Consider the following 27,304-nt stretch of genomic DNA (forward strand, 5'->3'; position numbering starts at 1 on the left):
GGTCATAAGGGGTAGAATGGTATCCATGGGTCCGTAAGAACTCATCTATCCTATGGAACCAAGATCGCGGTGCTTGCTTCAACCCATAAAGAGCTCTCTGCAAAAAGCGGAATACCTTATCCCTCGGGTTTCCTGAAGGAAAGCCCGGTGGTTGCTCCACATAGACATTCTTCTCCAAAAAACCATTCAGGAAGGTACTCTTGACATTGATATATCGGCCAACCGTGGTGAGTGGCTAGTGCGAGAAGCAACTGAAAAGATGTCAACTGCGCAGTAGGAGCAAAGGTCTCTTCATAATCAATGCCATGCTTCTATCCAAACCCTTGCACAACAAGGCGAGGCTTGTACTTATCTAAAGTCCCATCAGCTTTTAGCTTGGTCCTAAAATTCCACTTTGTCTCGACGACTTTCTTGTGGCTTGGACGATCCACCAATGTCCAAGTCTCATTTCGGTCAATACTCTCTAGCTTCTTCTCCATGGCCTCTCGCCATTGAGGGTGCTGAAGAGCCTCCTGCCATGTATTCGGCTCAAAATGCGGTATGTATTCGGTTGTAAACAGTGACGCAAATGAAGCTTGAGGAGCAAACCGGGTAGATCTTCTAGGTCCCTTCGGAGTGAAGTCTGATGGTAGGATCCCCGAATCTTGCATGGTCTGTTGGTACCAATGAGGTAACGAGTCTTGCGGAGAGGGTCTAGGAGATGAAGAATCTGCAGGAATGTTAGGAGCGGGAAGTAGACCAGGCTCAGTAGGTATGATCTTTGATGATGTGGAAGGAGGAATAGAATCAGAATCCGGTGCAAAGAATTGCACGACATCTGTCTCGTAAAAAACGACGTCCCTCCTAATGATCACCTTGTTTGTCCGAGGATCAAACAAATGATAGGCTTTCACTTTAGAGGAGTATGTGACAAAAGTAAAGAGATCAGCTCGAGGAGTGAGCTTTCCTATCTTATCATTAGGCGTGAGCGTGTAGGCACTACACTGAAGACTTTGAAGTGGAAAATGACAGGCTGAGAGCCAAAAAATGCCTTATACAGGGTCTTCTGAAGAAGAGTCGCAGTCGGGCTCCGGTTGAGGATGTACACCGAAGTGTTAACAGCCTCGACCCAAAGGTGCTCAAGAAGTTGTGCTGCGAACAACATAGACCGTGCCATTTCCATGATTGTCCGGTTCCTACGCTCTACGACTCCATTTTGAGGGGGGGAGTTAGTAGAGGTGAATTGGTGAGGGATGCCATGCTTCAGTAGAAACTCAGAAAACTCGTGGGAGATAAACTCACCATTCCTATCACTCCCCATGCAACCAACACGACGACTAGTCTGGTTATGAACTAGTAGCACCTAAGTAGAAAAATAGGTAAAAGCATCAGACTTATGCTTGAGGAAGTATACCGACATGTATCTAGAATGATCATCCACAATCTAAAGAAGTACAATGCGCCATTTAAGGCGACAGTGGATGTCGGCCCACAAAGATCAACATGAATCAACCAAAGAGGCTTCTCAGCACGATGTGTGGATTGCTGAGGGAATGGGGTACGGCCTTGCTTTTCGAGCTGATAAGCTTTTCAGACATTGCCAGCTAGTTTTAGGTGAGGAAGGCCCTCAACCAGTTGATGGCGGGATAACTCATAAAGAGAGTCATAACCAATATGCCCTAAGCAAAAGTGCCAAAGACACTCATTGTTGGTAGGCTCCCGAGATGTGGCTAATGCTTGGAAGCTATGGAACACAGAGCTCTCAGCTATCGACTCAGTCAAAAAGTGAGTCATGTGGTAAAGGCCATTACGCTGTGCCTCACCGCGAGCAATCACTAAACCAGTTTGAGAGTCAAGGATTTGGACTGCTGTCGTTGTAAAGAAAACTGTTCGCCCCAATTGGCAAAGCTGTTGAACATATAACAAGTTCATCCAAGTTGGGGGACATGGTATACATTGTCCAGCAAAGCCAGATCCGAACCCTTGTCAGTGGCAAAAGCATATGTATTTATAGAAAGTTTGGGCCTTTCCAAGTGGGTTTGTGCTTATGGGACACAGAAACTCTCTAGGATCACGTTCCTTTTAAATAAACTAGGTTTTTTCATTAATTAAGCAAGTTTTGAGGCTATTTAAGTAAAGCTAATGCATTTATAGCTCAATAGGTGATGTGGATTTGAAACGCACTATAGGTTATTCTTTCTCTCTTGGATTGGGAGCTATGTCATGAAGCAGTAAGAAGCAACCAAGTGTGACACTTTCTTCTACAAAGGTTTGAGGATCGCGCTCTTTGTTCTACAACTATGAAGGTAGTTTAGCGCTATTGGATGTCGGCGGAGATTGACTTTTCACATTGTCATATGAAAGGCAAAAAATGATGTTTTGGGGCTGTTTAATGAGCTTTAAAGAAGCCAAAAAAGAAAACTTAGGAGGAAAGTTTAGGTAGCTTAAGAAGTAGAGCTGTCGATCTCTGTCCCTCTTGAATCATCTGAATGTTTGTTCGATATTTGGGATCATCCCAACATGTAGGGAGCTCTATGGTTACAAACAAGGCTTGTTCACCCCAAGGACTATAGTCATGCAGTATGTAACCAAATTCATGTTTAGGACCTTGTCTTTTTCATAGTTTACTTGGTGCCTTTTCGCATACCTGAAGGTGGATGTAATGGTAAATCTTCCTTTATGATACTATTGAGGTGTTTAGGGTATGTTAATAGAGTTTCCATTCTCCCTTATCTTGGGATCATCTTAAACATTCTGTCATGGGGATCATCCCAACATGTAGCGTGACATTAATGTGACATTAAAAGTGACATTTAATGTCATGTTAAGGTCATAAATATGGAATGTGACATTAAAGTGACATTTAATGTAAAATTAAGGTAAATCTAGGGGAACATGCACGAGAATGACCGTCCGGGCTCTTGGGCGCCCGAATGGGGTTAAGGGGAGCCTAGAGAGTAAGAGAGTCCAAGAATAGTAGGACTCACCAATAGTGGACGGCTAGCAGAGGAAACGGGTAGAGAGGGGCCAGCACTTATCTAGGCGTGGTTGGGAGGAGAAGAATCACACGTGCTGAGGGTTTTCATCGTTTTCTCTCTGTCTTTCCCGAAGTCATCTTTCATTGGTATCAGAGCCGTGAGGATTCCTGGAGATCTTCAACGAAAGGGTAGCGTCGGACAAATGCTCCACGATCTGTTCAGTCGACAGTCGACGGACAAGTGCTCCACGATCTGTTTAGTCGACAGTCGACGGACCCGTTAAGTCGTGGTCAAACGTCAAGTGTCCGCTATTCATTTAGTCGACAACAGTCGACGGACCCGTAACGACCCGTAAGCCACTGGTCAGACGTGACATGACATGTCACAAAAACTTAACGTGCCGTGTAATTGTGGTCACGAAACATATCGAAAGGGCAGCCATTCGTTTTTACGCCTGTTTAAAAAAAAAAACGCGTAAGCTGATCGTGGGCCATCGAATCTTGCCCACGCTTGTCTGTGAATGCTCCTCCATGAACACACCAACAAGACACGCATTCTTCTCCTTTTCACGGGCTGAAGTTGAAGTTCTTTTCTGATATGTGTTGGATCAGTCGACTGCGTGTTCGGACTTATTTTTTTCAGCCTCGACTCTATTTATACTACAAGTACAGGTTTAGCAGAAAGTAAATTCAGGAAAAGGACATTGATGGTCTGCGTGATTATTAAAGAAGGGAGCTGAATACTAGTCGTTCTGCAAAGAAGCTCCATTTTCGGCGTGACTGACTTTGTCCGGGAAGATAAAATTTGTTCCTTACTCTTCAGATTTCTTTCCAAACCAGCAACCACTGCCTGCCATTAAAATCAGGGAAGTACTTTACTTTGTATGCAAATTTCTTATCTTTGCTTTCAAATTCCAGTGTATTAATGGCAGAAAAAGGGAAATAAAGGGTAATGGAAAGCTCTAGTTCTGGGGACCAACCTATGGTAGATCCCCATGAACCAGAAATACAAGAAGAACAATGGGAAGAATTTTTTGCTACACGAGAGCAATTTGATGATCTTACTGCTCGTGTGCAAACTCAGGGGGTTCAAATGGAATTTTTAACTCAAACACTCACTGAAATAAAATCTCAATTAACTTTATTGTTGGAAAGAGATAAAAATAAGATAGAAATCTCGGATGTTCCATCTTCATCGAAAGATTTAGATGTGACTATGCGAGATCCTAAGGAATCCCAACCTTACCATAAATTGAGGGATAATCCAGTTCTAAAGGATATGAAACCATCTCAATTTTACGGGGAGGAAAAAGATAGGAATAAAGACACAATCTTTAATTTCCTCCAAAAATGGGAAGATTTACATAAATTAAAAAATACCCCACCACATCTCCAAGCACTGGAGGCTAGTTTAACTTTGGGGCCCAAAGCATATAAGTGGTGGCGAACTTTAAAGGAGGCAAATAAAATACCTGAAACTTGGGCTCAATTTGAATCTGTCTTTTTGAAAGAATTTCTTCTTGAAAATGAAATGGAAAGAAATTGGGAAGATTGGGATTATGTTAGACAAAAGGGATGACCCCTACTGATATATCTGGAGAAATATCGTGAGATAATCCTCAAATTGGAAGGAATAGATGAATTCCAAAAAACAAGAGGATTCATTAGGGGACTAGATAAAGCTTGTAAAAAGGAAGTAAAACGGAGTTTACCTAAGACGCTGGAAGAGGCAATTAAATTTGCATTAATTCATGAAGATAGTATGCGTCCAGGTACACTCACTAGTCTCACTGATACGGAGCCCAAGTCTAAGGAATTGGAAACCTCAAAATTTGTGGGCAAATTTAAAAGGAAAATGCCATTTTTAAAGGGTAAAAAACCACCTTTTGAAAAGAAACCATATATGAGGCCAAAGTTAAGTCCTGATGACTTTGATAAGGCCAAAAAAGAAAAGTTGTGTTTCAATTGCCTATCCCCTAACCATGCTGCTTGGAATTGCCCTCAAAAGAAAAAGGGGGAAGACAAAGGAAAGGATAAGGACAAGGGCAAGGGAAAAGAAAAACAAATCCATGTAGTGCAGACCTTAGAATTAAAGGGGCATGAAAAGTACAAATCTTTAGAGGTCTTGCACATGGATGTACAACATAAGTGTTGTATGTCAACTTCTATGTGGCAGCCTACTTTTGGGCCACATGATTTACTTAGAGTACATGGATTGATAGCTGGAAAGAGGGTTAGAGTCATGATTGATGACTCTGCCACACATAATTTTATAAATTATGCGCTTGTCAAAAAATTGAAACTTCCCAAACAAAAGAGTGGGCATCAATATGCTGTTCGTATGATGCAAGGCCAAGACAATAAAATATGGGATACAATGGTATCCAATTTGAAAATTGAAATTCAAGGATATAAAGATAAACTTGATTTCCAAATAATGAACATGGAAAGAGCTGATATTGCTCTAGGGAGGGAGTGGCTATGGGGATTGGAACCATCCTTAAAACGTAGTTACCATCATAATACACTGGAATTTGAAAGGGATGGTAGGACTTTTGTTATTCAAGGTGAACATGAAGTATCGGATAATCCTTTGCTGTGTTCTACTGAAGTTCAGAAGCTGATAAAGAAGGAAGTTTGTGAGGTATATATGCTATGGTCTCTTCCTGTACAGAATACTATTACTTTCTGTAATATAAAGCAACAATTTTCTTATGTTTGTGAGTTGAATGTTAATAATGAATTGAGTAGTTTGTTAGATGATTTTAAAGATGTGTTTCCTTCTGATTTACCAAGTGGCCTTCCACCAGATAGGGGTGATATAAATCACCCAATTGATATAAATAAGGATACACACCCAATTTCAAAACCACCGTATAGGTTAAGTGAAACACAGTATCAAGAAGTTGAAAGACAAATTAAGGATTACTTGGATAAAGGGTTTATTCAACCCAGTAATTCACCTTGGGCTACACCAATTTTATTGGTAAAGAAAAAAGATGGTTCTATGCGACTTTGTGTTGACTATAGAGCACTTAATAAAATAACGGTGAAGAATAAATTTCCTATGCCCAGAATGGAAGATCTTTTTGATCAATTGCAAGGGGCAAAATTCTTCACAAAGATAGATTTAAGATCAGGTTATCACCAAGTAAGAATTAAGGCACAAGATGTTTCTAAGACAGCATTTCGTACTAGATACGGTCATTATGATTTTTTGGTGATGCCTTTTGGCCTCACTAATGCACCAGCTACCTTTATGAAGCTGATGAATAGTGTTTTACGGCCCTATCTAGGACATTTTGTAGTAGTCTTCTTGGATGATATCTTGATCTTTAGTAAATCAAGAGAAGAACATTTGGAACACTTACAATTAGTATTCCAACAGTTAAGAACAGATTCCCTTTATGCGAAGAAAACTAAATGTGAATTCTTTGCACAAGAGGTCAAATATTTGGGGCATATTATCTCGAAAGAAAGAATCAACATGGATCCAGAAAAAGTAAGGGTAATTATTGAATGGCCACCTCCAAGGAACCTGGAAGAGCTGCAGATCTTCCTAGGTTTATCTGGATTTTATCGTAGATTCATTCGAGATTATGCCAAAATAGCTGTTCCAATGACAGACCAACTTAAAGGGAAAGGGAAAAGTTTTAATTGGGGAACAGATCAAAATGAAAGTTTTCAAAAACTTAAGGTAGCTATTACTACAGCTCCAATATTATTAATAGTGGATCCCAATAAACCATTTGTGGTTGAAGCTGATGCCAGTGATAAGGCGATAGACGCGGTCTTATTACAAGAAGGTCGACCAGTTGCTTTTGAAAGCAAGAAATTAGATCGTGCAAAACAGAACTATTCTGTTTATGAGAGGGAGCTGTATGCAATAGTACATGCAATGAAGAAATGGAGGCACTATTTGTATGGTGTCAAACTTTTGATTTTATCGGATCATGAAAGCATTAAGTGGCTTAATGATCAACCGGATTTACACGGGCGTAAAGCCAGATGGGCTGAACTCCTCCAAGAGTTCGACTATGAGATAAGATATAGAAAAGGAAAGTATAATATTGTAGCTGATGCACTTAGCAGAATGCCCATCATTAATGAATTGAGTTTTACTCAGTTCACTTCCAATTTGCTCGAATCTTTAAAAGGGAAATGCCAGGTTGATCTGGCATATTGCAACATATGGGAAGCAATAAAAAATGGGGATCCAAATGAAAGTGCTTCTACTAAGGAAGGAATATCTGGGGATGTTCAACAAGGAAATGGAGCATCAGGGGTTGCTCAAACTGGATTCAAGTGGGAGAATTTTACCATTGATAATGGTTATTTACTCTACAAGGGTAGGGTATGTGTCCCGAAAGATACAGAAATAAGGCGCCAGATACTCTTTGAGTGTCATGATACCCCTAGTGCAGGACATCCACGAGTTAATAAGACTTAATAGTCTTATTAAAAGGCAGTTCTATTGGCTTGGAATGAATAAGGACGTCCTTGACTATGTGGTCAAATGTAATAAATGCCAGGTTAATAAAGCTGAAAGATTAAAAATGGGGGACTTTTCCATCCATTAGAAATTCCTTCGAGAAAATGAGAGAGTATCTCCATGGACTTTATTGTTGCTTTATCTAGAACACAGAGGGGGCACGACTCTGTGTGGGTGATTGTGGATAGGTTAATCAAAATGGCTAGGTTCATTCCAAATTCAACTGATGTTAAAACACCAGAATTGGCTAGATTGTTCGTAGAGAACATATACCGATTGTATGGCCTTCCGGAAAATATAGTTTCTGATCGGGATAGAAAATTTGATAGCCATTTTTGGCGTACGGTATTTAGGAAATTGGATACTAAACTTAGCATGAGTACGGCGGATCATCCGCAAACAGATGGGCAAACTGAAAGGGTTAACCAAATTCTTGAAGATATGCTTAGGGCATATGTAAGTAAAAGGCAAACTAATTGGGAAGAGTATTTGCCGATAGCAGAGTTTGCATATAAAAGTGCCAAGCACTCTTCCACTGGATATAGTCCATTTATGTTGATGTATGGGTTTCAGCCCAGAGCTCCTTTTGCAGTAGGACTGCATAAGGAAAAGGTTCAGGCAGCTAAAGACTTTTTGGAGGATATGAATAGTATGTTAAAATTTGCTCAAGAAAATATTAAAAAAGCTCAAAATCTAGCTAGAGCATATGCAGATCCTCACCAAAGAGACATCTCCTTTGAAGAAGGAGAATTGGTCTATCTTAAGGTGCCTGAACAAACTAAAACTATGAAAAAGGGACAATGTTCAAAGCTTTCACCAAGGTATTGTGGTCCTTTCATAATACTTAAAAGGGTGGGAGAATTGGCTTACAAGCTCCAACTACCTGCTGGCAGTAAAATACATCCAGTTTTTCATGTCAGTAAATTAAGGAAGAAGCTGGGTGATTTGGATAATCTAATCTTAAATGATGATATTGAGGAGCTATTGAATGACCAATCTAATCCACAGGAACCAGAAAAAATATTAAATGTTCGTAATAGACGAACAAGGAATACTATTTATTAGGAATGTTTGGTTAAGTGGAAAGATTGTTCAGAAGAAAGCTCAACATGGGAGCGAGTAAGTACTTTAAAGAAAAGGTTTCCCGATTTACAGTTAGACCTTCCAAGTATCGTTTTTGAGGACGAAACCGATTCTTAAGGGGAAGGAAATGTGACATTAAAAGTGACATGTAATGTCACGTTAAGGTCATAAATATGGAATGTGACATTAAAGTGACATTTAATGTGACATTAAGGTAAATCTAGGGGAACATGCACGAGAATGACCGTCCGGGCTCTTTGGCGCCCGAACGGGGTTAAGGGGAGCCTAGAGAGTAAGAGAGTCCAAGAATAGTAGGACTCACCAATAGTGGACGGCTGGCAGAGGAAACGGTTAGAGAGGGGCCAGCACTTATCTAGGCGTGGTTGGGAGGAGAAGAATCACTCGTGCTGAGGGTTTTCATCGTTTTCTCTCTGTCTTTCCCGAAGTCATCTTTCATGTAGGTAGGTCTATAATGACAAACAATGATTACTCACAGTAAGGAGTACAGTCGTGCAGAATATCAGCCAAATCCCTTCTCGTTTTTCATCTGGAAATTGGTTCAACTAACCTGTATGGTTTCCGGAGGTGACAGGTTTTATCTGTTTGTGTGTTTGTTTCTAGATTAACTGAAAACTAGTAGTTTTTCAATTGTCTTTATATTACCGGTCTGAATTTTAAGATGGGGATTGACTGAATTTGACAAGGTTTTGTTTGCAGGCCCAGTGTTGCAATCGCCACATCCACTGTATTTTGTCATCGGTTTTACCTTCATCAATCACACCATAAAAATGATCGATTTGTAAGTAATGCATTTAAATAGAATGGTTATCTTAAAATGGATTGCTACATGTGTGTTGCTGTTTTGCTGATTGCTCTTGTAGTTTTCAGACAATTGCAACAGCATGTATGTTCTTGGCCGGCAAAGTAGAGGAACATCGGAGGCCTCTTGAAGACGTGGTTGCTTTGGCATATTGTTTGCGGAACAGGAATAATCCTGTAGCAGCTCAGGAGATGAGAGATAAGGTAAGTGTGACATTGGGTTGCATTTCCAACTCTACTGGCAAACACTCTGTTCTTTTTCCCATAAATATTGTTTTGCAGGATTTGTGCGAGAAGCAAAAAGAGCTTGTGCTAGTTGCGGAACAGATTGTTCTTGTCACATTGGATTTCAACCTCCAAGTTTGGCATCCCTACAGTTTTATCACTGCAGCACCATACCATAAGACCACACCAGAGACACTCTGGCGTGTTGCATTCATTATGGTGAATGATTCGTAAGTTGTTACTTAAATCCCTCAGAAGTTCTTTCCATGATTTGCCGTTTGCATTTGAAACAATCATGGAACCAAGGAGACACAAACCTTCATGTTTGTGAGCTGCTTGCAGATTGTTCACAACATTATGCTTACAGTTTGAGCCTCAGCATATAGCTGCTAGTGCAGTATTTCTCGCAGCAAAGCTCTTGAAGTATAAGATTCCCCATAGAGGGTGGTGGAAGGAGTTCAATGTGACATTGCGCCAATTGGAAGGTTGACTATTTACTCCTTCACACAGCGAGTCACATTCCTTTTTTCTCAGGCATGTCATAGGTGACATGGTGAAGGTCACACAGTAGTAATCCCTTTTTGTGGGTGGTTTTGTAAATTGCAGCAATCAGCATCCAGATTTTAGAGCTCTATGAGGAAAGATTGCCTCCTTCTGTTGTACAATCCAGCTCTTCCAGCTCATCTATAGATGAAAAGTTGAGGGGTGGGCTTGATGCTGTTACTGGTACTCCTGATCCATCAAGGGGAAGAGACACTTCCACTTATCAGTGGGATGATGCTTCGGCTACATTCAAGGGCAGTCTTAATTACAAATTGTCGAAGGATGGCCATTCCATTCCTCGTCACTTGGAAGGACGGCCTTCAGCCTCAACATTGGTGTTAATGAAATCAGGAACTAAAGACTCCATAAAGTCTGTGCCAAAGAGTTCTCAGCCCAAACCCTTTGATTCTGAGGTCATGGCAAAGAGGAGAAAACTGGATGAAGGTGGCTTGCCTCCAGGACCTGCCAATTCGCAGTTTCCTGTTAGGCATAAAATAGGTGGTGTGTCACAGAAGGAAAAGTAAGTGTAGGTACTTCTGCAATGGGTTTTTCATGGAGGGATGAACGGAACCCCAGATGTCTCATTGTTGCGATAGTGCTGTATAATATCCAATCTATAGCAGAAGTGAAGCAGGCTTGTTCTACTAATGCCTTGCAGGCTTGTTTTACTAATGCCTTGTGAGCTACTTTGCTATGATTCACATGGACTCTAGTAAGGCACCAGCAGTCCGGCCTTGAAAGATAACTGGGTTCACTGCAATTCCAGGTGTAATTTTATAACATGCCTGCACACTTCGTTTTCCACAAGAAAGTCCTAGAGATAAATATGCCAGTGTAAATGGTTGGTATCATTGAAGACTGTTGATTGTTGAAAAAGGGTCTTAGTAGAAATCGGCATCCTCAACTTTCAGAAAGATTTAGCTATGCGTAAATAGGTCAAGCCCCACACTTAAATGTTTAAATTGCTAATTGTTATCTATGGAAATTTGAGCCAACTTGTACTATTGACACCCTGGCCCCCCTTCCCCCTCCCCCCCCACAAAAAAAAAAAACACACAAAATTGAAATGTCGTGTTCCATTATCAAAACTGAGAGTATTGGTTCATTGAGAGTTGACTAAGCATCAATGTTGCCGAGAGAGATTTGTCAAGGCTAATGGCAAGCACTATGAAGCCTATTGTGCCCTTGATCCATGAGAAATGCAGTCATCTTGTTGGATATGGAGGAAAATAGCCTAAAGATGCCTGCTGGCCATAACAGAAGCTAAAAGCTTGTGGAAAGAATCATTACCATGGCTCTTGCTAGATGGAAGCAATCATCAAGTAGTTATCTTCTTCATAATGGTCATTACCATGGCTCTGAATGGTTTAACAAGTTGTGAACTGCTGAACCAGGCCTTTAATGTAGCACAAGTTGCACTGCAGTGCTGCTATCCTCCATGCCTGTATTCAGCTTTAATGGATGCAATAGAAGCCTCCAATGCACTAAAGCTTCTTGAATGGACAATATGGAAGCTTGACAAGGCTACTTGAAGGGTGTCCATGTTGGCTAGGTGTACATGTTGGCTAGTAAGGAGGACAATCCAGATCTGACTTGTGATCAATTTTTAGCCCCTTCTTGATCAGTCAAACCAATGCAAAATGCCCTGAATCTGGCAACAGCTCACTTGTTTGGCTACCATAAGTAGGGATTACTTAAGCCCCTTTTAGTAAGCCATTACTCCATTTACATATTTACCTTATGACTTACCCTAAGCCCCTATTTGTTCTTAAGTCTTCAAAATGCCCCTCAAAATTGGTCACGATAAACTAAAATGGCACCGAGGGTGCCATTTCTTCCAAGATCTTGTCAATGACCTCCAAAACGATTAGAGTTTGTTGTAGTAGAGATTGCCTAGTCACGGTTACAGCGAATAACCATAGAAATATCAGATTCTCAACTATTGTAATCAATCTTAGATGCACAAGACCACACAAAGCATGAAAATGATTTTCCGTTTGGATCAAAGACTTGCTCTAATACCAATGTAAGAAAGGCAGCTTCTCATGAACAAGAAATACACAAAATATACCAAGAAATAATGGAATCACCATGACCAAGGTAACCATACTCAATAATCATGCTATTGTATAAAAGGATTATCATGGTGAAAGTTAAAGGGCAACAAGATACATGTCTCTCGTAATGGTGGAGCAAGGTACCCACCCTTTAGTAATGGTGGAAAGTCCAAAATAAGGAATAAATGGTAAAAAGACTCCGAGGCATGTCACATCTTAGCCTTTGGTACTCTATATTCTAGGTTCTAGTTTTATCACAAGGTTAAATTTTTTTCCATTGTATAGAGATGGATATAATATCGATGATCCTTTTGATGATGATGACCCTTTCGTGCATACCTTGAAAAAGGAGGCAAATATGCCATTATATGAGGGCTTAGGAATATTGAACCTAAAGGCTTCTTTGTTGTTGTTAAAATTGTAGTCTTTATGGATGGAGTGATATGAGTGTTCTAGTCTTATCTTGGTATTCAATTAAAAGTTTGTAGCATACCTCCTAAAATTGTATGGATGAGGGTCATAAAGTTGTACATTGAGTTTAGTATAGGCTATTAAAGAATCATTTTTACTAGCAACAAATGTAATACTTGACACTCGTGATGATGCAATAATGATCTTACAATCATTGGGTGTTGAGTAACAACATTCAGTTTGCCCTCGTGATTGCATTCTCTTTAGAAATGAATATGCAGAGTTGATTGTATGTCCAAAATGTGTTGTAGAACAATCACATTGACTTACACTGTGAGATAGTGTTGTCAAAGTGCTTTATCATTTTCCTTTTTTGCCATGGATCTAGCACATGTTTAGGTCAAAGAACTTGGTGACCCTTATGACTTGGCACTTGAAAAATTAGTCCTTAAATGGTGTGTTGTGTTTCCTTGTGGGTTGTAAAGTTTGGAAGTATACTGAGGAGCAATGACTTGACTTTGAGGAGTCATGACACGTGAAATTGGGCCTTGAATGGACGGGGTCAACCCTTTTGTTAAATGGGCAACCAAATGTGATGTTTGGCCCATGGTTGTGGTTAACTATAATATCTCTCCATGGCTTGTAACCAAGAAGGGCCATCTCATTCTTAGTTTGTTGATTCCCAATCGATATAAGGTAATAGTATAGATGTCTATCATGAAGACAATCAACTAAGTGGTTTGAAGTCTCATGACTGGCACAAGATGTGTTGAGTATGTATTTATATGTAAATTTGGAGCTAATTGCATTCATGGCTTGTCATTCCTTCAACTTTTTTTAAGTTTCTTTTGTTTTATGTTTCTAGTTTATTTTACAATTGGGATCACAAGGTTGCTAATTACAGAGGCCCACTTTGTGATATACAAGCTTGGCCAACTTGTGCATTGGATATTGCAAAAGGAAATCCATACAACCTCCATGAATGTAGCAAATAAAACTCCATTGTTGTTGTGCTATTAGAAAAGTACATTCTTACTTGCATTCTCACCATTCAAGTGCAAAAGAAAAGGCGTGAGGGTTGTATGGTGAAAGGGTGGTTAATCCAAGAGTCACTTGTTTTTATAACATAATATCAAGACGGTGATATGCAATCCCTATGGCATCTAAAGGAGGATCCTTGGATTATTAGAGAGAGGACCGAAGGCCAAGGGTAGGAAAAGAGGATGGATAACTCCTTGCCAAAAAAGTTTTGTATGCTACATCATCCAATCATGGAGAAGTGGTCGAATTTGTACAAGACATTGCCCATAGTCATGATCCCTAGGTGGTTCTATAAGGAGTTAAAAAGAACTACATAGGAGGGGGTCAATGTAAGCATGAAGAAATGGGAGTTCACTAGAGATTGTATACTTGAGGTATACAATTGGTGGGGTAACTTTGTTACACATGCTTGCATGATTGTCATACATTTTCTCATGGTCCATCTTCGCTTATCTTTTTTAATACGAGTCATATTTGTGATCTTATGGATGACACTTTTAGGTGGAGAGTGTAGACAAAAAATGACACACCTTTGATTGTAGTGTAATGGCAAAGTTTGGATAAGAGAGGCATCGTAGGGCTATGGATACAAACATTGTGGTAAGATGAAATGGATTACTTTGGGAGATCTAAGAGGTTCTAAGGTCAATTATTATCCTTTCAACATATTCATGTTGGATGTCTAGTGATAAAAGTGGTGGTGGAGGGCCCAAGTGCAACTATTTGAAGGGGCCTTTGGGATTTGTAGAGGTGGACTCCATGAAATTTTGGATGGACATATGCGACATCTTTGTGATTTGTAAGCATTGCGAGCAAGTATGCCAATCTCATTTCCATCCTATATTTATGCAACTTTATTAGTAAACCATTTTGTATGTAGGTTATTTTTAATCCAAATCGGTCAATCGAGTGGCGACACTTCATTCATGGTGCAAGTTGCTCTATGCTCTCATAGATTGTATGAAGAGCACAACCTCGTGGAAGCTAGCAATGATTTTGCTTGAATGGTTGGATCAAACTTTGATATAGAAGAAGAGGTGGAAGCTCCCAATGAACTTGAGCAAGAGTTTGCTGACAATCTAAGCACTCATTATAACGAGGATGAGAAAGTGCAACTTGGTTGTATGGACGAGGACGAGTGCCTCGATGAGGAGGAATTGGAGCTTTCTCTAGGAGGAAAGGTGCATATAGATTTGGATATTTTCAATGATTTACGTCAAGATGGAGTAGATGATAATCTTTAAAGCTAGCCCTAAACCTTTGTACATGATAGAATTCCAAAGAAGCTATGTACTTGAAGACAATTTGCATATTTGAATATAGTGAGACAAATTATGAGAGCCAATTTTATAAACCTCAAACTGTTGTAATAATATATTTGAATCATTAGTGATGAGAGGAGAGAGGAAGAGAGGGAAATATGAAGAGGGAGAGAGAGGAAGCAATAAATAATAAAACATACTAATTTGTTTATCACAAATAGCTACTACACTCCTCAGCATGGCACGATGTTACATAAATGAGAAGATACAATACTTCATGGCTAGTATGGACCTTGATTCCATGCAACGACTACTTAAGATGGCGTATGAGTCATTGTTGCGGTCTACGTCATACATAGAGTTACAACAATGGTGGGCGCATGGTATTGTGCGTAGTCGACACACATAATTTTCGTCCTCAGCTTCTATCAGCTATCGTGGCTATAACCCTAGTAGAGGTGACCATGTTGCCTCGTCATCTCATCGACACTTAGCCCATTGTGCCCCTTTCCCCTTGACCTCACAGGTTGGAGTGCTTCCATGTGACCATTTACTTCCCACATCAACTGGCCCATCACATCCAACTTGAACCACTATTTCTCATCCTTGTTCACCTACACTAGGGTGTCGACACCATATCTAGGGGACGAGGACCTTAAAGGTTTCACTACTATTATTGAGTTGATTTGAAGATTTTACATCTACCACATTTGAGCTCTCCTTCTCCCATCCCTGACTAGACCCTGGCCAACCCATTGATTGCATCCTTGTCTCTCCTCAGTTTGATGATTAGGATAGCATTGATTTGGGGTTAACCTCTCTTGCTGAGAGACAGAGTCCATCTACGGATGGTGATGAATCCCTCACTGTGAGACTACCACCCTTAGCAAGTTGAGCATCCCTAAGACCCCTCTTAGCATGTCATGCATGATCATTGAGCAAAAGTCAATTGGTCATGAAAGACGAATGAGAAAAAGTCATTGCGTGGTTGCATGAGTTCATAGTGTATACCACCATACTATCATTGAGAAGTGGACAAAGTAGAATGCAATCCACAAGGATTATATCATACATAGATTGCATACTGAGTTCCCACAGCCATTTGTCTTACTGACCAATTTTCTAGTGCTTACATACTCATACACATTTGCAGACACCTAGCCCATCTTCGCTCAAAGGCATGTGATGCTTATCGTGATGGGTTATAGTGGCCTTAGCAGCTTGATAAGAGGCAATGGAAGAAGATCAAATGAGCTAAGGGAAAACCTTGATGAGTGAAACCAACAAAAGGAGGTAACATACACTCAAATTGTAGTAGGCTCGTCAACACATCTTGGGAGTGGGGGCGGTTGGTGGGCCTTCTTCGAGATAGACTTTGTAAGTTTTATGCCATTTTATTTTCTATCTATTTCATCTAACATTCAAGACTATGTGGGTCCATTAGAGCTCAAATAGCTCTATCATCATTGAAGGCTTCTTTGTTGTTATATCCTGTGGACAACAAGCTTATATGTTGAAGGCTTATGCATTACATGCCTGTAAGTATGTTTGGGATGTTATATGGATGCATTTATGCTTGGCATTGATTATTATGCCCATATATGCTTATCTTGAGCTTTAAGCCTTGTTTTGAGATTTGGTGGATATATACTTGTAGTGGCTATTTGATTCCATAGTTTCCCATTTACAAATTTGAAGGATTATCGCAAGTATATGCTCTTGTATGTATTGAGTTATGTCTTTGGACACCCAAATGTTATGAGACACATGTATGTTGAGAATGTAAGCTTGGTATTTGTGTGTGTGTGTGTGTGTGTGTGTGACAACACCCCAAAGGTGCAAGGTGAGTGGATAAGTATGGAATGTAGAAAAGTCAAGATAAAGATACCACTTAAGATAGCCACTTGTATGAGTGAAAGTACAAAATGATATCTATTAAAGAAGCTTTGCATTGTAGCATTGTGTGTTTTTGAGGACTATGGACAGGCCATCAATATCAAGTGAATGAGCTTTGTATTATGGAAGCTGAAAATGGAGCTATTCAACAAATTGTTGTCAAAGCTATTGTCATGGAGTCAAAGAACATGAAGTTGTCCTGCAGTCAAGAAAGTATAAGTGTTGTCTCAGAGTTTGATTTCTCAATTGGTAAAAGAATGCTATGTATGGTGGGATTATGAATCCCATGGCTCTTGCAAGGGTGAGTATAAAGGTGCAAATGCTTGTTGCCATAAAATGGCAAATGGTGATGATTGTTTTAGTGCAACTTGGGTTAGAGAATGTCAAAATGCTCATAAAAAGTGAGCATGGGTAATGAAAGATGAAGGGTGCTAAAGAATGCTTTGCTCAACTTCAGGCTCTCAATAGAAGGGAAAATTGGATGAATGGTAGATTGTGGATTGCTACAATCGTGGCACTAATAGTGCACTAGTAGATGATGGTGACTGATGGTGGATTGGTTGTAAGTATAACCAAGATGGAAGCATTGAATAACAACTCTTGAAAGGAGTGGTAGCTCGTATAACATAAAAATAATTATGCAAAGGACTTCAAATAAAGCAAGGTGCCATATGTGTGCATGGAAGAAGAGAAAATAGCCAGCATACTATGATAATATTGTGAGAAAAGAGGAAGATGCTCCCAAGAAAGGCCTCTACTATGGTGTTACTCATCACCGGATGTAACTCTTTTGAAGAGCTCCAAACATAGCTTGTCATAAGAAGAATAAGGAATTAAAATATAAGAAGAAGAAAAGGAGAAGGATAAGGAGATGAAAAATGATGGATAACCCTCAAATCTAGTAATTTTAAATTAAGTTTGCCTGTAAAGTTTGGTCTATTCAAGATAGTGGGAGTCTCTTGCTTATGCATGTATGCTCAATTGGTTTAAGTATACATTGTTTTGCAAACATTGATGATTGTGGGCTGATTTACCTTTGGTTTGTATGCCCAATACTTCCTCCTATCAATGGGTTTGTTAGTCTTGGTGGATACATGTTAGTCTCTTGTTTGGGATTGCATCTATGTTCTTGACATCTTTGGCTCTTTGACAATTTTTGGTACCATGGTGGTTTATATCTATTTGCACTACTAGTTGCATTACATATCTTGATTTTCTACTTGGAAATTCCAAGCAAAGGGAGCTTTGCATTTTGGTCTCTTACCTACAATTATATACTCATTTATTGCAATTTTATAAATAGCCATGTGCTAAAATTCAATTTTAAGTAGTTTCTTTGAGAGTAGACACTTGTATTGTGCACTCTAGTGCTTGCTTATGAAGAGCGTTGTATTGGTTCAACGTTTCTCCTAATGTATGCCTTTTGCCTTAGTTTTGGGGTTGATTTACTATTATTACAACAATCCATATTTTTCCTTAGTTGACAGACATAATGGTAGGTATTTCAAATACTTCCAATGACAGTGCTATCTTTAACATACAAAATTTTGATGGTAATAACTTCTAGTATTGGAAGACCCAGATTTGTATTGATGTAAAAGAAACAAGTTAGGCCATTGAAAATGAGGGATGTAAAGCTAGAAAAATAGAGTAGAGATGATGGGAAAGAGCTTGAAAGTCCACCATTATCTTATTTTGTATAAGCAGGTGTACTTCAATGCTACTGTGACAAAAGGTGGTGCTTATGATTTATGAAAAATGATATGTGATCTTTATGACAAGTAGAGTCTTGATTCACAATTATATTGGTTGAAGAAGCTTATGGACCTTCACATAAAGGAGGGCACTCCTATGTCCACTCATTTGAATGAGTTCCACTTCATTTTTAGCAAGCTTATCTTGCATGGTATTCTGTTTGAGAATAATATATAATGTCTTTGTTCTTGCTTGTTACACTACCTGAGCCTTGGGATACATTCTATATTTCTATGAGTGCTAATCCTCCTGAAGATGGCTTTAAATGACTGAGATGTAGAGAGCACATTGTGTTACAAATGCGGGATCTAGAGCATGACATAACCGGAAGCTATGGAGGATGGAAGGAGAAGTGTAGACTCATGATGGAATGGACACTGTTTGTTACACAAGTGAATTAGGTTCCAAGATTGAGACTTGGACTCATAAACACAATCTTGTGTATGTGGACAATGACATTGACACTTTACTGAAATGAAAAGAGTACTATCATTGCATTAAGAAAGGAAGCAAGTACAATGCTTTATAGGAAAGTAGGAAACTGCAGTAGGCACCATTGTGCATATGGGATAAGTTAGCCTGCATGTCCTTGACCCTGAGACTCCATACAAAGAGGCTGTTTGAGTGTGATTGCTGATTCTCAACACCCCTCCTCAATCACAACTAGGAAAGGCACAAAGTGTGTAGAGGCTGTAATGAGAACCACCTGCAAAGTGTGGGTATACCACAGACATGGCAAAACACCAGAGGCTGTCGCAGAAAAAGCTAAGTGTGGGTACCATAAACATGGTGGACATCCAGAGGCTGTAACAGGGGCCTCACAAAGTGTACAGGGACTGTAATGCCAAGTTACATAAGGAGTTTACATAGCTTATGGCAGGAAGCATTAGGGCAAGGAAAAATACAAGGCTATTAAAACAGTCTATCAGAATTATGAGAGTACAAGGACTGATGAGTCTTGTCCTTCCGATCCTGGTGATCTTCATCTTCTTCTTCCTTTGCTTCATTTTCTTCTTCTTCTTTGACTGCGACTAGATAGGCCTTTTGGGATCTCTTTCTTGCGTGGCAGAACTTCTCGGTGTGTCCGGTCCTTTTGCAGAAGTCACAAAAGAGCTGATCTTTCTTGCCTTTGTACCTGTTGCCAACATATAATGCATGCTCATCTCTAGAGGTACTTGGTTCTTCTTTAGTTTTTAGCTTCTTTTCTTCTTCTAACAGTGATGCCTGGATATCAACAAGTTCAGGATTTGGCATGTTGATTAAAGTTGTTGATACGTTATTATATTCAGGAGGCAAGCTCTTATGTAGAACACCGATGCAAACATCTTCATCCATTTTAATGTTGATTCCTGCAAGTTGGGTTAGGAGTCCTTCCATGTAATTAAGATGTGTGGCAAGTGATGTGCTGGACTTCATTTCAAGCCTGAAGAATTCAATTAGGAGACCATACTTTGATGATTTAGATTGTGCACCGAACAGGGTGTCAAGTCTTTTCCATGTATCCTGTGAGGTCTCACAGTTATCCACGCGATGGATATAACTGTCATCTAGCTCCAATTTGATAATGGCCTGGGCTCTGTCATCATTCTTTTGCCAAGTAGTTGCAAGGTCAGCGTCCCGCGGTTTCTTCTCTTTGCCATTTGTGATGGCCCAGAGACCCTTCTTCATCAGGATGAGCTTGATGCGGGTTTGCCAAGTGTGGAATCCGACTCCTTTGAATCGAGCATTTGGCGAGTCTTTGCCCATGTTAGATTTACGGGAACAGTAGCAAATCAACTTCAGACTTTATTAGATTTGAGCAACAGAAGAATTGATGGAGAGACACAAGTGCTAAAAAGCACTAACTGAGTGTCAATGAATACCAAATCTGCAAAAGTCTTTTACTCCAAGTGATCTTCCCCTTCTTGATTTGATGCTGATGTCTTCAGATCTGAGTGATAGTACTTTAACGAACTTCAGAGAGTATTGCTCAGTGATTAAAATCACTGTTGATAACTTCAGTGAGAGAAACAGTGAAAAATGTCAAGATTTTGAAGCTTTTGGCTATGGTGGAATTAGGGTTTCTGAGACAGGGGCCTGGTTTTTTGCTTATTACAGGAGCTACAGTGCATCATTTTCAAAACTTTTTACATATCTAGGAAGCTTATGTCATGGGCTACCAAAGCCCCATGGAGATTGTGTAGATCGTGGTCAGTATGCAGCGCGCAGGTGCCGCGAACAGAATCGGCGCAGATCTGGACAGTGAGGTCGAATTTCTGCAATGGTGGAGCCAGGGAGCATCAATGTCATTGATTATTGTGCCAAGATGAAGCGCCTTGAGCAGAGGAACAAATCTCCAGAAGAAATCGTGGGCTGAAATGGCCTGGTTGAAGAGTTATGGAAGCTCCAAGCAAGGTAGGTCCTGTCTGGCTATGGCAGACACAGAACAAAGATTGGGGATTTTCACAATGCTGAGCTCCAGATGGTCCAATGTCCTGGATTGATGTGATACAGGGAAGCTTTATGAGTTGGGGAATACTTTTCCAGAAGGAAGCTCCAAGAGATTTGACCTGTGGAGTGAGATATAAGCAGTTCAATCTGACAGGGTGCTGCTGGCTATGGCTGCCATGGAAGCTTCAGTGAGAGTAGAGTTGAGAAAAGAAGTCATACACTAACACTGAGCTGGATGGAGGTTCAGAAGAATCAAGAGAGGCTGGAGAAGCAATGCCATGCCCAACTGGGCTCTGATACCATGTTACAAATGCGGGATCTAGAGCATGACATAACCGGAAGCTATGGAGGATGGAAGGAGAAGTGTAGACTCATGATGGAATGGACACTGTTTGTTACACAAGTGAATTAGGTTCCAAGATTGAGACTTGGACTCATAAACACAATCTTGTGTATGTGGACAATGACATTGACACTTTACTGAAATGAAAAGAGTACTATCATTGCATTAAGAAAGGAAGCAAGTACAATGCTTTATAGGAAAGTAGGAAACTGCAGTAGGCACCATTGTGCATATGGGATAAGTTAGCCTGCATGTCCTTGACCCTGAGACTCCATACAAAGAGGCTGTTTGAGTGTGATTGCTGATTCTCAACACATTGCTTACAGAGGACATGAATAGGAAGAACATTGATGAACATTGATGCAGTCTATACTTCTCATTCATTTACAGTTAGAGGTAGATATGATGGTAAAGGGAATAATCACCATGGTAGAGACTCACAACCCAACAAGGGCAAGTCTAAGTGTCATGGGTAGTCACACAATAAGTCCCGTGGTCCTAAGTGCTTTCTTACTTGTCATTATTATAGGCAATAGGGTCACATAAGGCCACAATGTAATAAAATGCACAAGGATAGGCGTGAAAAAGATAAAAGGAAAGTGTAAGATAATGCCAAGTTTTTTGACGATTGCAGCATTGTTAAGTCCATTATTAAGATTGAAGAGATAAATTGTGTAGCCTTCACCCATTCATTACATCGCACCATAGACTGACGAATGTGCTTATGAGGATGGGGTTATTAGTCAAGTTTGTCTTATCAATCCATGCCTACTCTGGTTATTGGTTAGCCCCCTGGTCTTGTTACAAGTTTCTTGTCATTTGTATTGGTCTAGTCAATGTCACAATTGCAATATGATTGATTTTTTATTTTATTTGTGTGCTTGACTACGAGGTTTCAGGATGCGTGTGTGTATGCATATCACGAAGCTATCAGTAGTACGTGTGAATAGGTCATGTTGAAATTTTTACGTAGGATGTGCTTTGCTTGGGGGTTGTCTGGTCTAGTCTTGTTCATGTCTTAGTCTTTTCCCCGATTATCTCTTGGTAGTGGTTTCTATGTTTTCTTTGCAAGAATTTCTTTTCTTATTTTATTGGTTTGTGTGTGTGTGTGTGTGGTATATCCTATGTAGTCTAAATGGCACCTCCCCCACTGATCGTGGTTAAGTATATCCCACTACTAGTTCACGATTATTCTCTCTTGCCGGAGGTTGACTATATCCATTGTGTGGGTCTATGTGATTTTGTGGCTCTTAATTTTCTGCCAGTGGATGTGAAACTTTGCTATTCTTTTCTAGCTTCTATAAGCACCATTGAGAATTGGTGTACGAATGTGATTTTCATATCTTCTTTGCTAGCCTCAACATGGCATTATCTCTACTCCACTTTGCTCCACTTGTCCCTAGTGGTGCTAGTCTGTTATCCAATGAGTAGATTGTGGAGGCCTTACAAAAGGAAACCCCTACACCATTGATGCCAAGCAAGGTCATTAATAGTACATGTATATTGGTGGTTATGATTTCTTCCCCCTTATGGAAGTCGCTCTACCAGTCCTTGCAAGATCGTTTTGTGTTTGGCAAACCAATGCTCAAATGCCTGTGAAAATATTATTCATTGTTTCTATTCAAATTCTCACTAGAGCTAAGTTTAATTAGGCAATGTTCATGTTCACCAATATGGACAAGCATTTCTAGAAGGTCTAGAAAGGCCAATTGATTAATGTGTCTTATGGAGTTTTTCTTCATAAAATGATTACCTTTGCACCTCCCTAGGTGGAGTCCTTGTTCTAATCCTATGCTATTCATGGCCAACCTCCATCTTTAATTTATTCTCCTCCGCCCCTACAAGAGAATTATGATGATGAAGACGAGCCTCCTACCAAGATGATCTACATGAAGCACTCTCGTATATAGACTCCTTCCTATCTTGCTCCTATTCTTGATCCTTCTCTTGTATAGGCTACTGTGGCTGTTGTTTCTACCAATTTCGTTCCTTCATTGCTTTCTTGTACTAACTTGTCTACAACACAAAGGGAGGGGTAACTCGATCCTCAAAATCCATCATCCTTACAAATAGTGTTGTCTGGACCAATGCTCTGAAAAATGGTCTTCAGTATCCATGCTACTTTAGAAACAATAACGACTTCTTCTCTCCAAGCGGTATATACAGGACTCTACACCTCGTAAGATAAGGTGGATTCTTGGACTAGTCAACTAAGTAAAGCTTTGGAGGACTTGGCCTCAAAAAGCACTGCCTTGAGTGACATTCATAAATAGATGACCAAGGATACAACTCTGTTGGACTCCCATAAAGAGGATATTTGTCTATTGATAGATAAGCTAGTTGCTACGAAGGATGTTCAAGCCTCACTTACATAAGAGCATGATTCTATCCTATCTAAGATGGTTCTTTTAGCTTCTAAACTTGGTAATTGTGAGGGTGAGTTATAGCATTCTAAGGAAACTATTACATCACAACAAAAGACAATTGAGGAGTTACAATGCAAAGTGTTTAAACTTTCTGTCTCTCCCCCTACTCTTGCGGTTTCTTTTGTTACATCTTCCATAGAGGAGTTGGAAAACCTAAAGCAGCAAGTCAAATTGTGTGATGCTCTTTTTGCTAAGGTGGAATGTCTTCAATAGTGCATTGACTGTTTACATGCAGATTCTCTTCGCTATGCTGATCTTGTATTGTATCCCCCTATCTTTTGGATCAAATATCATTAGTAGAGGTTCACCTTGTATATGTCATTGGGTGCTGTTGACTTGGAACCACTAAACGATGGATGGCATAATCTTTGGTTAGCTAATTTATTTAAATTAGTTTTTGATCGTGCCATCGATGATCTAGTTTGCCATGAGGCACACTCACTATTGTTCATGTATCTCACATGAGATTTGCATATCCTTGATAAGGAGAATATGAACCTTTATGTGGGGGATTTATTCTACATGCATGCCTACATATTCATTTTATGGAGCTTAGTATTTTAGATGGTTTGCAGACACATGTCCAGATGACTTTGTGGTGTAAATATTATAATTGGAATCCACCTTTGGAGGAGGATGTGATGGTCCAATGTCAATGGTGGAGTACATTTTATAAATTTGATATCCAACCTTTGTAATCAAAATTTCTTTCCTATATTGTTGAAAATTCCTAATTCACTAATGTCTTCTTTTAGGTATTTCATTATTGATATTTTTTAAATCCATCCAATCCTGTTGATCTTCTTTTCTATTGGAAGTTTTCCCAATGCCTCCCTATTTATATTTCCCTTCTTAATACTAATCTTGATATGATCCCTATGCTCACCTTCAACCCTGTAATATATCCTCTTATCCTTGCCTTTATCCATTGCTCTCAACTTGTCGTTATTCCTACTCCTCTTGATCCTCCTATTGCTCAATATGTCCAATCCACTTTTTTCGTAGAATCTCTTCACATATTTTTTGTTTTCTTTCTCTCCCTTTTTGGCATCCCTATCACTTAACATTTCCACTTTTTATGATTTATCCTATTCTCCTCTCCATTGCTTGACTATTATTCCATTATCCTAGCCTATTGATTTTATAAATCTTCCTCCCCCATCAATCATGGATACTAGTGGGTTTGATAATGATATACTATGTTGTTGTGGTAGTGGACCTTACATGATCCATTGACAAGACTAGTTTTTAATTGGCATGTAAACTCACGATCATGGGAGATTTTGTCCACATGTTTAGCTGAGTTTTCTAACAAAGGAGACTTGAAAAGTACCTACACTGATTGTGAATCAAGGGATAGAGCCTCAACCATGGGACTCAAGATGATTGACCATGACATTGATAGGCATGTGATTGAACATATCATTGTTGACTGCCTAAAGAAACACATATGCTACTTTTTGATAGAGTAGTCAGAATAGATTACGATCAAACTTGGTTAGAGTAGTACTTGAAAGTACTAGATTATTAGCAAAAGTAGGACTTAGTCAAGCAAACCCAGGGACCGTATCTGAAATTAGGATTGCTTCTAAGTTATAACTGGTAGGTAAAATGCCCTCATCTAGCAAAGGATACACTTTTATCTCTAGGTCAAAAGTCAACTCAGATAATGATCTAGAAATACATTCATTGCCTAAGATGTGATGCATGTGATTGAACATATCATTGTTAACTGCCTAAAGAAACACATATGCTACTTTTTGATAGAGTAGTCAGAATAGATTACGATCAAACTTGGTTAGAGTAGTACTTGAAAGTACTAGATTATTAGCAAAAGTAGGACTTAGTCAAGCAAACCCAGGGATCGTATCTGAAATTAGGATTGCTTCTAAGTTCTAACTGGTAGGTAAAATGCCCTCATCTAGCAAAGGATACACTTTTAACTCTAGGTCAAAAGTCAACTCAGATAATGATCTAGAAATACATTCATTGCCTAAGATGTGATGCATTAAGGGGGATCTTTTGATCCACCTACAATGTAAAAGGTTGAAGGAGTAGAGAGAGACTACAAGAAGTACTAATGTGAAGAAACATAAGAAACCTCAAGATCTCTGGAAATGTTTTACCAAATTCAAAAAAGACAATGAGATATTGTTGTTGTCGGGGGCTAAATGAGAAGGACAAACCAGTGAGCCTATTGAGGGCCCATCCAAATTCAAAGAGATCAACTTAACCATTGAGGGCAACAAGCCTAGACATGTTTTCGTTGCCAATGACCTTACTGAAGATGAGGAGACTAATCTTTTCTATCTCTTGCAAGAATTCAAGGATGTGTTTGCCTAGGCACTCAAGGAACTTAAGGGAATAGACCCTAGCAATAATATTTCCATGGTGCTTGTTGCAGTGCCAATTAAGCAACATCCTTATGTAATGAATCCAAAACACACTAATGCAGTTAAGGAGGAAATCAACAAGCCCTTCAAGGCTAGATTTAACTACAAAAAAATTGTCATTGTATTGAAAAAATAATAATTAGAGTGTACATAAATTACAAAAAAGTCAATGCAGCAACAAAAAGAGGCAACTATTCGTTGCCTTATACCAAGCACATGTTGGAAAGATTCACAAAAACAGGAAGGAAGCCTACAACTTGCTTGATTGATTTTTAGGATACAACCAAGCGCAAGTTCATCATCCAAATAATAGGCACAAAACAACTTTTGCCGCTGAATGGGGTGCATTTGCATATATTGTAATGTCAGTCGGCCTAACCAATGTGCCTCCACTTTTTAATGATCTGTGCACATAATTTTCAAAGACATGCTTTGTAAATGGTTGGAAGTGTTTGTAGATGACCTCTGCATGCGCACCAATCGGGAAAACCATCTTGAGAAGCTTTGGATATCTTTCATTGAACCTCTTAAAGTGTCAATTCTAGGTAAAACATGGATGCATTCTAGGGCCAGCTCATGGACACTTAGATGAAATATTCTACTATTGAGAGAGGATGACCAGAGATGGTGTCATTTTCGGTATCCTTTACTAGCAACACTCTTTACTTTGTTCATGGACCACCAAATGCTATTGTATCGTATTAATAAGCCATATGCTACCAGTCGCATAGCCTGACGGTTGCTACTTCTTCTTGAATTTGACTTCTTGGTCATAACATGAAAAGGAAAGAAACATTACATGGCTGATCATTTGTCCCAGATACCCTACAGAGAGCCAATAGAAAAAGACATTGTTGATGACCTATTGGATGCACATTTGTTCAAAATATCTAGATCTCTTTAAAGTTGACCTTACATCCCATTGGGTTGATGACATTGTTGAGATGTTGAAAAATGAAATACTTGATCGACCAATACAAAAAGCTTGATCGACTCATAATAAAAGCAAAAATTTTCAGGTGATCACCAGACAATCATATTGGCTAGGCCAAGGCGGCCTTTTGAGGCGTTGTGTCTGCAAACATGAGATGTATGAAGTTTTGGTTGAAGAACACACATGAATTCTAGGGGGCCACTTTGATGGAGACTCCACGCCTCAGAAAATCTTGCAT

General features: G+C 39.5%; 1 protein-coding gene across 1 annotated transcript in view; it reads left to right on the forward strand.

The window, feature by feature from the left end:
• The window catches only part of LOC148021484 (putative cyclin-T1-1), a 48,754-nt gene extending 37,825 nt beyond the window's left edge, over window positions 1-10,929 (forward strand). The window contains exons 3-7 of the mRNA XM_087696875.1: window positions 9,249-9,330; window positions 9,420-9,554; window positions 9,633-9,805; window positions 9,918-10,060; window positions 10,182-10,929. Coding sequence (XP_087553001.1) covers window positions 9,249-9,330; window positions 9,420-9,554; window positions 9,633-9,805; window positions 9,918-10,060; window positions 10,182-10,642 — 994 coding nt within the window. The 3' untranslated portion in view covers window positions 10,643-10,929. The remainder of the gene's footprint in view (window positions 1-9,248; window positions 9,331-9,419; window positions 9,555-9,632; window positions 9,806-9,917; window positions 10,061-10,181) is intronic.
• Window positions 10,930-27,304: the final 16,375 nt, after the last annotated feature.

Source organism: Lygodium microphyllum, chromosome 17 (assembly GCF_053477565.2).
Source record: "Lygodium microphyllum isolate KBCC chromosome 17, Lygodium_microphyllum_v1.1.10, whole genome shotgun sequence".
NCBI classification, from domain to species: Eukaryota; Viridiplantae; Streptophyta; class Polypodiopsida; order Schizaeales; family Lygodiaceae; genus Lygodium; species Lygodium microphyllum.